This window comes from Salvelinus sp. IW2-2015, linkage group LG1 (assembly GCF_002910315.2).
Source record: "Salvelinus sp. IW2-2015 linkage group LG1, ASM291031v2, whole genome shotgun sequence".
Taxonomy (NCBI): domain Eukaryota; kingdom Metazoa; phylum Chordata; class Actinopteri; order Salmoniformes; family Salmonidae; genus Salvelinus; species Salvelinus sp. IW2-2015.
This window is the reverse complement of record NC_036838.1, coordinates 37,818,684-37,831,387: the sequence shown is the minus strand read 5'-3', so window position 1 is coordinate 37,831,387 and position 12,704 is coordinate 37,818,684. Positions and strand designations below refer to the sequence as shown.

Sequence of the window (12,704 nt, the reverse complement as noted above, 5' to 3'; positions counted from 1 at the left end):
TGGACTTCACACAGTTCGCAATGAGCCAGGCGGCCCAAACTGCTGCATATACCCTGACTCTGTTGCACAGAACGCAAGAGAAGTGACACAATTTCCCTAGTTAAAAGTAATTATGTTAGCAGGCAATATAACTAAATATGCAGGTTTTAAAATATATACTTGTGTATTGATTTTAAAGAAAGACCTTGATGTTTATGGTTAGGTACATTGGTGCAACGACAGTCTGTTTTCGCAAAGCGCTTGTTTAAACGTCACCGTTTGTCTAAGTAGCGCAGTCGATATATGCCAACGCAGGACACGCTAGATAAACTATGTAATATGTCAACCATGTGTAGTTAACTAGTGATTATTTTAAGATTAATTGTTTTATAAAGTAAGTTTATGCTAGCTAGCAACTTACCGTGCTTCTTGCTGCCCTCGTGTAACAGGTAGTCAAGCCTGCCACGCAGGCTCCTCGTGGAGTGCAATGTAAGGCAGGTGTTAGAGCGTTGGACTAGTAACCGGAAGATTGCAAAACGAATCCCCGAGCTGACAAGGTAAAAATCTGTTGTTCTGCCCTGAACAAGGCAGTTAACCACCGTTCCTAGCCGTCATTGAAAATAAGAATGTGTTCTTAACTGACTTCCTAGTTAAATAAAGGTGTAAAAATAAAATTTTAAAAAGGGCAAATCGTTGTCCAAAAATACCGATTACCGATTGTTATGAAAACTTGAAATATCCCCTAATAATAAAAAAAAAAACGGCCACTCCGATTAATCGGTCGACCTCTAGTACAGACATTGCTATTTTATTATTCTGCTCCTCATGCCTCACTGCAGCATGCCTAAGGCAAGCTCACAGATGAGCAGGGACCCTGGGGATCTTTCTTTTGGTATTTTTCCAGAGTCAGTAGAAAGCCTCTTTATTGTCCTAAGTCTCCATAACTGTGACCTTTATTGCCTACCGTATGTAAGCTGTTAGTGTCTTAATGACCGTTCCACAGATGCATGTTCATTAATTGTTTATGGTTCATTAAACAAGCATAGAAAAGGTGTTAAACCTTGACAATGAAGATCTGTGAAGTTATTTGGATTTTTACGAATTCTCTTTGAAAGACAGGGTCCTGAAAAAGGACGTTTCTTTTTTGCTGTGTTTATATAGAGTTGAAGTAGGAAGTTTAAATGTTTGGCTAAGGTGTATGTAAACTCAGTTTCACAATTCCTGACATTTAATCCGTATGCTTGGGGCCATTGGCCATTTGGAAGACCCATTTGCGACCAAGCTTTAACTTCCTGACTGATGTCTTGAGATGTTGCTTCAATATATCCACATAATTTTACTTCCTCATGGTGCCATCTATTTTGTGAAGTGCACCAGTCCCTCCTGCAGCAAAGCACCCCCACAACATGATGCTGCCACCCCCGTGCTTCACGGTTGGGATGGTGTTCTTCGGCTTGCAAGCCTCCCCCTTTTTCCTTCAAACATAACGATGGTCATTATGGCCAAAAAGTTATATATTCTTTTTCATCAGACCAGAGTACGATCTTTGTCCCCATGGGCAGTTGCAAACCGTAGTCTGGCTTTTTTATGGCGGTTTTGGAGCAGTGGATTCTTCCTTGCTGAGCGGCCTTTCAGGTTGTGACGATATAGGACTCGTTTTACTGTGGATATAGATACTTTTGTACCCGTTTCCTCCAGCATCTTCACAAGGTCCTTTGTTGTTGTTCTGGGATTGATTTGCACTTTTCGCACCAAAGCACGTTCATCTCTAGGAGACCGAATGAGTCTCCATCCTGAGCGATATGACGCTGCGTGGTCCCATGGTGTTTATACTTGCGTACCATTGTTTGTACAGATGAACGTGGTGCCGTCAGGCGTTTGGAAATTGCTCCCAAGGATGAACCAGATTTGTGGAGGTCTACAAATTTTTTTCTGAAGTCTTGGCTGATTTCTTTAGAGTTTTCCCATGATGTCAAGCAAAGAGGCACCGAGTTTGAAGGTAGGCCTTGAAATACAGTGGGGCAAAAAAGTATTTAGTCAGCCACCAATTGTGCAAGTTCTCCCACTTCTATACCATCCAACCATCCAATGCATCTCGCCTATGCCGCACGGCAATCGCACATCCATATATTTATATGTACATATTCTTATTCATCCCTTTACATTTGTGTGTATAAGGAGGTTGTGAATTTGTTAGATTACTTATTTATTACTGCATTGTCGGAACTAGAAGCACAAGCATTTCGCTACACTCGCATTAACATCTGCTAARCATGTGTATGTGACCAATAAAATTTGATTGCCAAGAGTTTCCTGAAAGCTCTCTCTCAACCAGCTTTCACGAGGTAGTCACCTGGAACGCATTTCAATTAACAGGTGTGCCTTGTTAAAAGTACATTTTGGGGGTACTGTGCTATTTCACAAAATTTCTGAACCTATATACATTTTACAGATCCCGTATGTTTTACATTGGTTATCTTGTTATTAGTCCCACCCTTCAGCTCCATTCAACCTCTTCCACCTCTCTCTCATCATCCATTTTGGATTTCTATTTGCCATATATATTTTTCACCTGTGCTGTGATGCTTCACAAAAGGACTAAACCTTTCTATTCTCATAGCTACAATCTACAGATTGTAAATTAAAAATACATTGTTTTGCTAAAATAATTATTATATTATTGATTTATTGACTATGGCTTTTCAAATCACCCAGTATTGCTATCTGCAGCGTTAGTTCTATGCAAATGTTGCAATTCTTCAGCCATTCCTAGACCTGTGACCAAAAACAAGCTACATATGGACAATACCAAAATAAATGATCCAATGACTGCCTCACAGCAAAATCTGCAGATATATATATAACACATTCTATTGGTTGCAAGAATTTTGTATAGGAAATTGAACATTTTAATTCTAAGTTTTGAATCTGGCGTTGTTTTGCGTATCAATTCATAAACCATGTGCCATGGAATGGGTACATCGAAAATCTCTTCCCAACTATTTTGCAATTTATATGACACAGCTGTCAGTTTTTTGGTCCTTAAATGAAATTGGTATGTTTTTATTTATCACACTTTTCTTTAACCATTTATGTTCTTTAATACTGGGCCGACATACTTTCCCCCCCTTCTACTTGCCTCTTCCATTTTTGTGGTAATGCTGCAATTAATTGGTTGTAATTTTGGGTAGAGCAGACATTTCCATATGTCGGCGTTAGCTGCATGTGTGACACACCACCAATTCCGATTTATGATATCATTCACTAAGATCATACTTTTATTTTTATTTTATTTTTTATTATTTTTTAAAAATACGTAAAAAAATAAAAAAGATTGTATATTTGAGTTTAACCACAATATTTGTTAAATTATTTGTTCTGTTTTTTCAGGCGGATTAAACAGAAATTGCAACCAACTTTCTAAGGCTTGTTTAAAAAAATATCAATATTTTGGAGATTATTTCCTTTCCAAAACAACCGAAAGTGAGCAGGTGTAATCTGAATAAAGGGAAAGGGCCATTCTTGAACATAGGATGAGACATTCCTACCAATTTACTAGAGAACCAGTTTGGATTTAAGTAAACCTTTTGTATGACTGATGCCTTTAGTGAGAGGTCTAACGCTTTAATAATTTCTGCCCCCTGAATTCATATTCTTTATATAAATAGGCCCTTAATTATGTCTGGCTTGCCGTTCCAAATAAAATTGAATATTTTTTGTTCATATAATTTAAAAAGCAGGTCACTAGGTGTAGGCAAAACCATAAGCAAATAGGTAAACTGTGATATGACTAAAGAGTTAAATCAGGGTGATTTTTCCATAAATAGACAGGTAAATTTGAGATTTTTGGTTCCAACCACCGTGTCCTTGTAAGATGCAGTAAGTGAAAGGATGATCTCCGCATGTGTGGTTCCCACCGTGAAACATGGAGGTGTGACAGTGCTTTGCTGATGACACTGTCTGATTTACTTAGAATTCAAGGCACACTTAATCAGCATGGCTACCACAGCATTCTGCAGCTATATGCCATCCCATCTTGTTTGCGCTTAGTGGGACCATCATTTGTTTTTCAACAGGACAATGACCCAACACACCTCCAGGCTGTGTAAGGGCTACCAAGAAGGAGGCTGATGGAGTGTTGCATCAGATGACCTGGCCTCCAAAAATCACCTGACCTCAAACAAATTGAGAAGGTTTGGGATGAGTTGGACTGCATAGTGAAGGAAAAGCAGCCAACAAGTGCTCAGCATCTGGGAACTCCTTCAAGACTGTTGGAAAAGCATTCCAGGTGAAGCTGGTTGAGAGAATGCCAAGAGTGTGCAAAGCTGTCAAGGCAAAGGGTGGCTACTTTGAAGAATCTAAAATATATTTTGATTTGTTTAATACTTATGGTTGCTACATGATTCCATATCTTATTTCATAGTTTTGACATCTTTACTATTATTCTACAATGTAGAAAATAGTACAAATAAAGAAAAACCCTTGAATGAGCAGGTTCTAAAACTTTTGACCGGTAGTTTGAGAGAGAGATATATATATATATATCCTTGTCAGAGTACCCAGAAAGAGGAAAATGCATGTTTTTAAGTGAGACAAATAATATTTGTTTTTAAATTGTGTGGCAATGGCAGAAAAAGCCTTCAACTTAAGCTCATATATGCATAGAAAATGCAAACACGGTTATGCTATTTAGCAGCAGCCCCGTGAAGGATGAGGAAATTCTGATGTGAAGACGAGAGCTTATGGTTCGGTCACGTCTCCGAGTGTCGCCTACCTGAGGCGTGTGTCCTCCTGACCAGCCCGGGCAGCGTCAGCCTTGGTCCTGACCCACAGGGACACAGGTTCAGTCATGTGCTGAGTGAGCCGCTCCCCCGGCCCCAAGGTCTGCAGCCACAGGATGACCCAGTCCAGCGCCCGCTCCAGATGACTACCACGCCTCGAGCTCTGCACCGCCAGCATGAAGGCCCGGCTCAACTAAAGGGGAAATAGATGACTATTCAGATTACATAATAGAAACAAATTACATTTGTAATAATTAGTGCTTTTTATAGCACTTTTTGCAATTCTCCAAGCACTTTACATGAAAGCCATCCACCCACCAAAAACTATACTGAACAAAAACACAAGTTTCAACTATTTTACTGAGTTAGTTCATATAAGGAAAATCTGCCAATTGAAATAAAATATATTAGGCCCTAATCTATGGATTTCACATGACTGGGCAGGGCTGTAGCCCTGGGTGGGCATAGGCCCACCCACTTGGGAGCCAGACAATCAGAATGAGTTTTTCCCGACAAAAGGGCTTTATTCCAGACAGAAAAACTCCTCAGATTTAACAGCTGTCCGGGTGGCTGGTCTCAGACGATCCCGCAGGTTAAGAAGCCGGATGTGGAGGTCCTGGGCTGGCGTGGTTACACGTGGTATGTGAGGCTGGTTGGACGTACTGCAAAATTCTCTAAAACAATGTAGGTGGCTTATGGTAGAGAAATGTACATTACATTCTCTGGTAAATGCTCTGGTGGACATTCCTGCAGTCAGCATGCCAATCTCACACTCACTCAAACTTGAGACATCTGTGCCATTGTGTTGTGTGACAACAGCACATTTTAGAGTGGGCTTTTATTGTCCCCAGCACAAGGTGCACCTCTGTAATGATCATGCGGTTTAATCAGCTTCTTGATATAACACACCTGTCAGGTGGATGGATTATCTTGGCAAAGGAAAAATGCTCACTAACAGGGACGTAAACAAATTTGTGTACAAAATTTGAGAGAAATAAGCTTTTTGTTTGCATGGAACATTTCTGGGATCTTTTATTTCAGCTCACGAAACATGGGACGAACATTTTACACACACAGTGAACCAATTAGATGCGGGTGGGTATCTTACCCTGTCCACAGACAGAGAGGGGGGGCAGTTCTTGCATAGCTCCTGGCACAGGATCTCCACCAGGGTGAAGGCTTGGTCGTATAGCCGACGGTTATAAAGACCACACACCAGGTTACTGACCGCGGTCACTGCGGAGATGAAGGGACACAGAGTGAGATAGGGAAGCAAGAGGGAGAATATTATAATAATAATCGATAACGTAGATTTAATGTCAAAGGCACAAATTCACAAGAGCATACAACGATATGGTGAGCAATTAATGGTTAACACAACGTCTGCAGTGCACTCTGGTGAGAAGCCGGTAAAAATGAGAAATCAGAGCTATCAGTTAGTATACCTGCTTTAATGAGGATGTTGTCACTGGGCAGCTTGCGTAGCTCATTCATCATCCGGCCAGCTGTTGCCTGGCAGTACAGGAGTACTCTGTCCAGTGTCTCAGTATTTTCCAGCTACAATACATTATTTAATATATTGTGTTAACAGTCAAATAATGCACATGTCAAATCTAAATATCTTTACTAGCTACACTGACAGACCAGAGCTAAACCCGAGACCCGAGTTAAATGTGAACACCCAATGACTAGCAGCTACTGAAACGGTACTTCTCTGTAACTTCAGGAAAAAACTAGTTTGGGGTGAAACCCTCCTTACCTGTGAGGCCAGCATGCTCTCATAAGAAAACACAAAGCCTTGGTACATGCTGAAGCATAGGGACTGCTGAAGTCGGCTCTCCTCAGACTGTGATCCCAAGTCCTGTCCGGGGTGACACACACTGTAACATTTGTCAAACATAATTGACAGCAAAGATGTTCCCTAATGTTTTTTCTGGTCAATGATGAGTGAATGACACTAACCTTCTGTAATCTCTTCTGCATAAGTTCCTGATGCTCTTCCAGAAATGAGAACCAGGCCAGGAGCACAGCTCCACTTAGCCCCTTGCTCTGCCCTGCCTCCACTGCCCATACCACCAGACTGCACCCCTCTAGGATCACATGGGCCTCCCGGTCCCCAAGGGTGTTAGGGAGAGACCGGAGGGTCCGGGCACACTCTGTAAAAGCCTGTCCACTCTCCTCTCCGGAGCTCATGGAACGGTGGATGTCTACTGCCAGCCTGCCAAGCATCAGACCTGGGCTGAGGCCATCTGTAGAGTTCCTGACCTTTCCCAGGGCTCCACCCACCAGCCCTGCAGCCAGGCTCCAGAAACTTGCCTTAGACAGAAGCTTTGAGGTGATCAGCACCACCTCACATAGTGTAGAGAGGCAGGGCCGCCCCGAAGGCTGCCCATCCCCACCCCGTCCCCCAGCCCAGGGGGACAGGAGATGACGATGGGTCTCCTCCAAGATCAAGGAGGCATCCTCCTTAGTCAGGGTCCCACAGCCCTTCTCAAACTCAGTCAGGGCGTCTTCCAAGTATATGGGGGTTTTGAAGCTGGAGGGGGGTGAGGTTCTCTCCCTGTCCAGCAGCAGCAGGAAGCTCAGGGCTTGCAACTGGCAGCAGAATTTGTCCCTGGGGTTTAGGCAGGCGCCGTCTTGTGCTGCAGACAGTCCATTCCACAGTACAGCAAAGCAGCTGCGTACAAGCACACAGTAGTCTTCTGTCTATGGGGCACACAAGAGGAAGGAAGACACATTCAACAAGAGATTGAGAAGACAATCACAGATGATGTAAAAACAGCTGACTACAGTTACTATAATAGGAAGTAATGTACTAATACTCTATCATCCATCCTTTACCTGTGGAGCTGGAGCCAACCTCTGGTAGAGTAGGCTTCCCAAGTAGCTACATGGATCGTACACTCCCAAGGAGGCCAGTTTCTTGAGTACGTGAAAGGTGATTTTCTCCATATACAAAGGGGTGCTTTGCACACCGAGCTCCCCTGAGATGTCATACCCTCTGAGTGCAAGCTCCACCAGCTTTATGAGTCCAGCAATATGGTCACTGTTCGGGGAACCAACTCCAAGTTGGTGGTTACAGGCCCTGATAACTCGGTCATACAATGTTCGACCTTGTGGCCCAGGTCCATTTCTCATGTAAATCTGTAGGAAATACAGGACAAATTATGCAATAAAACTTTTGGCCACATACGAGGCATTTATTATCCATAGTCAGAACATTGCTAGGTGGATATTTTACACCTACCAAACCAACTAAATTTAACTGATGAGAGATTACGAATCATGACGGAGTCCACTGAGACCAAGCAGGCGCTAACTAGTAGCCACACTACAGGACAAGGTCATCTGCAAAGATTAACTAGCTACAGTGGTTAGTAAACTAGCTAAAATTAACAGTTAACGTTAACTAGTTAGCCACTTGTCCTAACGTTAGCTAAAACACACTCACCTCTAATTCTTCATGTAGAACTCTTGTCTCTTTTGGACAAGCTGTCCGTTTGATGTATTCGTCAACCTTTAAGCACTTCATTTTCATATCTGCAAAACAAATGAATGCATATTTTCGCTAGTGAATAACGTTAGCTAGTTTTGCAGCTCAGTTAACGGTAACGTTAGCAAGCTAGCTAAGGTTAGCTACTTACCACGTTAAACCGACAACTTATCCTCTTGTCTTGTACTACTTCCTTTGCTTTGACAGTTCTAACGAGTTGCTAAAATATTACATATAACATTTATCTTAAAAGGTAAAAAAAAAAGTCAAATGACAACCACAACACTTAAAGGCGAAAACTCGCGCACTGTATTTTAAAATAAGTATCTAGCCAATCAGATTGCACATCCGCATACTTACGGAAGTCTCGCTGGGTAATGTAGTTCAAGGAATGTAAATTCAGTATAACGTCTACAGATTTGTCATTGACCAATCACATTAAGCTTTGCATTCCCATTGTGATTGGTCCCTACCTGACTAGTTACCACAGCCACAAAGGCATAAACCCCGCCCATTTCTTCAATTTATTCTCTTTAAATCACTTTTTTGTTTTAATACATTTTTACAATATTGCAAATGTTGACTTCGGGGCTGTGGTAACTGCCTGAATCCATAGGAGGTACTGTAGTTTAAATGAGGGAGTTATATTAATGCTCTGGGTATGTGTTGATTGCATTTGTTTTGAGAAGATCAAATCAAATCAAATCAAATTTTATTAGTCACATACACATGGTTAGCAGATGTTAATGCGAGTGTAGCGAAATGCTTGTGCTTCTAGTTCGACCAATGCAGTAATAACACAACAGTAATCTAACCTAACAATTCCACGCTACTACCTTACACACACACACAAGTGTGAAGGGATAAAGAATATGTACATAAAGATATATGGATGAGTGGTGGTACAGAACGGCATGGCAGATGCAGTAGATGGTATAGAGTACGGTATATACATATGAGATGAGTACTGTAGGGTATGTAAACATAAAGTGGCATAGTTTAAAGTGGCTAGTGGTACATGTATTGCATAAGATGCAAGATGCAGTAGAGATATAGAGTACAGTATATACATATGAGATGGGTAATGTAGGGTATGTAAACATAGATTAAGTGGCATTGCTTAAAGTGGCTAGTGGACATTTTTACATAATTTCCATCAATTCCCATTTTTAAAGTGGCTGGAGTTGAGTCAGTATGTTGGCAGCGGCCGCTAAATGTTAGTGGTGGCTGTTTAACAGTCTGATGGCCTTGAGATAGAAGCTGTTTTTCAGTCTCTCGGTCCCTGCTTTGATGCACCTGTACTGACCTCGCCTTCTGGATGATAGCGGGGTGAACAGGCAGTGGCTTGGGTGGTTGTTGTCCTTGATGATCTTGATGGACATAACCTACTGCAATCATTCTGGTTGAACACATTAAAATACTTTTTTTTTGCACACAGTGATTTTGTGTGTGTGTGAGAGAGGGAGAGGGACACCTTTGGCCTTTACAGTCTTAGTATTCATTCTTGGTGAGAGTCTTTACAAATAGTGTTGGTTGTCATCTCTGCCAGTGTGCATCGGCAGGGTATCAGGAGATAGGAAGCCCACCTTCCTGCTTGGCCCTCCAGCACTATGACATCATATTTTCTGAAACAGTAAAGCTGTTGCTTGACTCAATAATGTGAAAGCTGCTAGCCATAGGTATTGCTATACTGCATATTGACTTCTTCCTTGCCAATGATGACTGGAGGTTGAGGCATAATAGCCAATAACAGTGTTTAATTAGTTCATTGATTTGTCATGCCCATGCCATAGCAATCAGTCTGCACAATTAACACATTCTTTTATTATTGACCTGTGATAGAGACATTGCCATACAGTTATACTTGTCCTTAGAATCACTGGTGTTCAAGAAACATGTTACAATTCACACAAAGTATTCCACTAGGTATCCTTGATAATGGTTTCCAACATATGATTGGCAGAACTTCACTGAGGAGCAAGAACATTTTTGTATTGTAATTCTATTTGCAGAATACCTTATTGAACATGTGACTAGTTTCTGGTAACAAAGTGGCACTGTCAATTTGACTGAACATAGTTTAGCAACAAGGGATAAGTTTGCCCTTTTCTTCTTCATCAGTACAGTTAGAAACATTAGTAGCAGTATTGGGGACAAAGTGTTATTCCTCCTCAGTTTCTCTCAGCTATGGAGACAGGTCATCAGCTGGAACCACCTGCGAAAAAGTAGTGCATATTATGCAATGGTTAACATGTGTGGAAGCCTAAAACTGATTATGTACAGCTTGTGTCAATTGCACTAGTCACAATTCAAATACCCTACTTTTTTATTGTTTGCAATAACTGTACGCTCCAAGCATTAATTAACTTATTAAGTAGTTATAGCACAGGTTGGGATGACAATTAACACACTGTTTCCCATTAGGACCAAGAATTAGGAACACTGAACTAGACAGGCAGGACTGAGTTTGGGAAATCCTGAACTAGACTAAACACTATTGGCACAGCTATTCCAGAAGAGGTCAGTCTGAGCCCTAAGTCGAAGTAAGCTCTCATACAATCACTCTCATGGGCTTAAAAATATTAAAATGAATGGACTGATGGTGTAAGGAATATGGTGGAACTGCCTCCAGCCATGATTATACCATTGCTCTTAAGTCAATGAAAGGGAGTAACCGAGTACAGACCAATGGAAGAAGGGGGTTTAAGGAAAGAAGGATACCTAGTTAGTTGTACAACTGAATGCATTCAACTGAAATGTGTCATCCACATTTAACCCAACCCCTCTGAATCAGAGAGGTGCGGGGGGCTGCCATAATCGACATCCATGTCTTCGGCACCTGGGGAACATGTGCTCAGGGGCAGAATGACAGATTTTTACCTTGCCAGCTCGGGGATTCGATCCAGCAACTTTCGGTTACTGGCCCAACGCTCTAACCACTAGGCTACCTGCCGCCCCAGTTTAGGGCACTGTCATGGAAATTCTTACACAGGGACACTCAAAGTCAATCTTAAATGAATCATTGTTTATTGTCAGCGCGCTAGAGAGGTTCAAACAAACTTAATGCACCATAGTGAACGTCTATCAGAAGCTCTAACGGGGCAGTCCTGTTTAGTTCTCTTATATACTGCAGACAAGTCATATTTGCATGATTTAGCATATTCATAATGAATTCATCATTAACGTTTGCTTCATATGCATGTGATAGACCAATACCTCACAGGGCTTCTTCTCTCTAAGCTGAGACCTTGAAACTGAGTTATCCTTTTCTCTAAACAAGGTCTGATAAATTGTAATTACTTGCTACTATGGCCTTTTTATTGCCTTACCTCCTCACACCATTTGCACACACTGTATATAGACTTTCTTTTTTTCTAATGTGTTATTGACTGTACGCTTGTTTATTCCATGTGTAACTCTGTGTTGTTATTTGTGTCACACTGTTTTGCTTTATCTTGGCCAGGTCGCAGTTGTAAATGAGAACATGTTCTCAACTAGCTTACCTGGTTAAATAAAGGTGAACAAAAAAGGTTCTGTGCGTACTGCAAAATTACAGATAGAGAGGATTCATTCAATCAGTCACTTCCATGAACACAGAAAACTGTTATTAGAAAAGCACAAACATAGAACACACAGATGTATAAAATAGAAAAGCACCAATATAGCATTTTCCATCACAGCACCAATGCATTTTTCAGCCATTTTGGTGCCAGTCCAAATCCAAATCAAATCAAATGCATCTATAAAGGCTTTTTCAGCAGATGTCACAAAGTCCTTATACAGAAACCCACCCTAAAACCCCAAAACAGCTAGTAATGCAGGTGTAGAAGCACGGTGGCTAGGAAAAACTCCCATGAAAGGCAGGAACCTAGGAAGAAACCTAGAGAGGAACCATGTTCTGAGGGGTGACAACTGTGCAACCAAACATTTCGGTACAACAGAAAAATAGGATACAGTGCTTGATTTTTGGGGGGGATTTTGCCAAAGTAGAGTGAAAGATCAACTGAAATAAAATAGTCCTCTTCTGGCTGTGCGGGGTGGAGATTATAAGAGTACATGGCCATTAAGGCCAGATCGTTCTTCAAGATGTTCAAACGCTCATAGATGACCAGTAGAGTAAAATAATAATCACAATGGTTGTAGAGGGGTGTAACAGGTCAGCACCTCAGGAGTAAAAGTCAGTTGGCTTTTCATAGCCGAGCATTCAGAGGGTGAGACAGCAGGTGGGTAGCGAGAGAAAGAGGGAGGGAGAGAGAGATAGAGAAAGAGAGAGGGAGAGGGTCGAAAACAGCAGGGCCGGGACAAGGTAGCACGTCTGGTGAACAGGTCAGGGTTCCATAGCCAAGGGCAAAACAGAGGAAACTGGGGATGGGGACAGCCAGGAGTCATCAGGTCAGGTAGTCCTGAGGTATTGTCCTCTGGCTCAGGTCCTCCAGGAGAAGGGGGGGGGG

General features: G+C 41.8%; 1 protein-coding gene across 1 annotated transcript in view; it reads right to left on the bottom strand.

The window, feature by feature from the left end:
- Positions 1-8,602, bottom strand: part of espl1 (extra spindle pole bodies like 1, separase) — a 26,695-nt gene extending 18,093 nt beyond the window's left edge. Inside the window, exons 1-8 of the mRNA XM_023991867.2 lie at positions 8,405-8,602; positions 8,212-8,300; positions 7,602-7,904; positions 6,723-7,466; positions 6,520-6,621; positions 6,206-6,317; positions 5,869-5,996; positions 4,754-4,953 (exon numbers count right to left, since the gene is read on the bottom strand). Of these exons, the coding sequence (XP_023847635.1) occupies positions 4,754-4,953; positions 5,869-5,996; positions 6,206-6,317; positions 6,520-6,621; positions 6,723-7,466; positions 7,602-7,904; positions 8,212-8,298 (1,676 nt within the window). The 5' untranslated portion in view covers positions 8,299-8,300; positions 8,405-8,602. The remainder of the gene's footprint in view (positions 1-4,753; positions 4,954-5,868; positions 5,997-6,205; positions 6,318-6,519; positions 6,622-6,722; positions 7,467-7,601; positions 7,905-8,211; positions 8,301-8,404) is intronic.
- Positions 8,603-12,704: the final 4,102 nt, after the last annotated feature.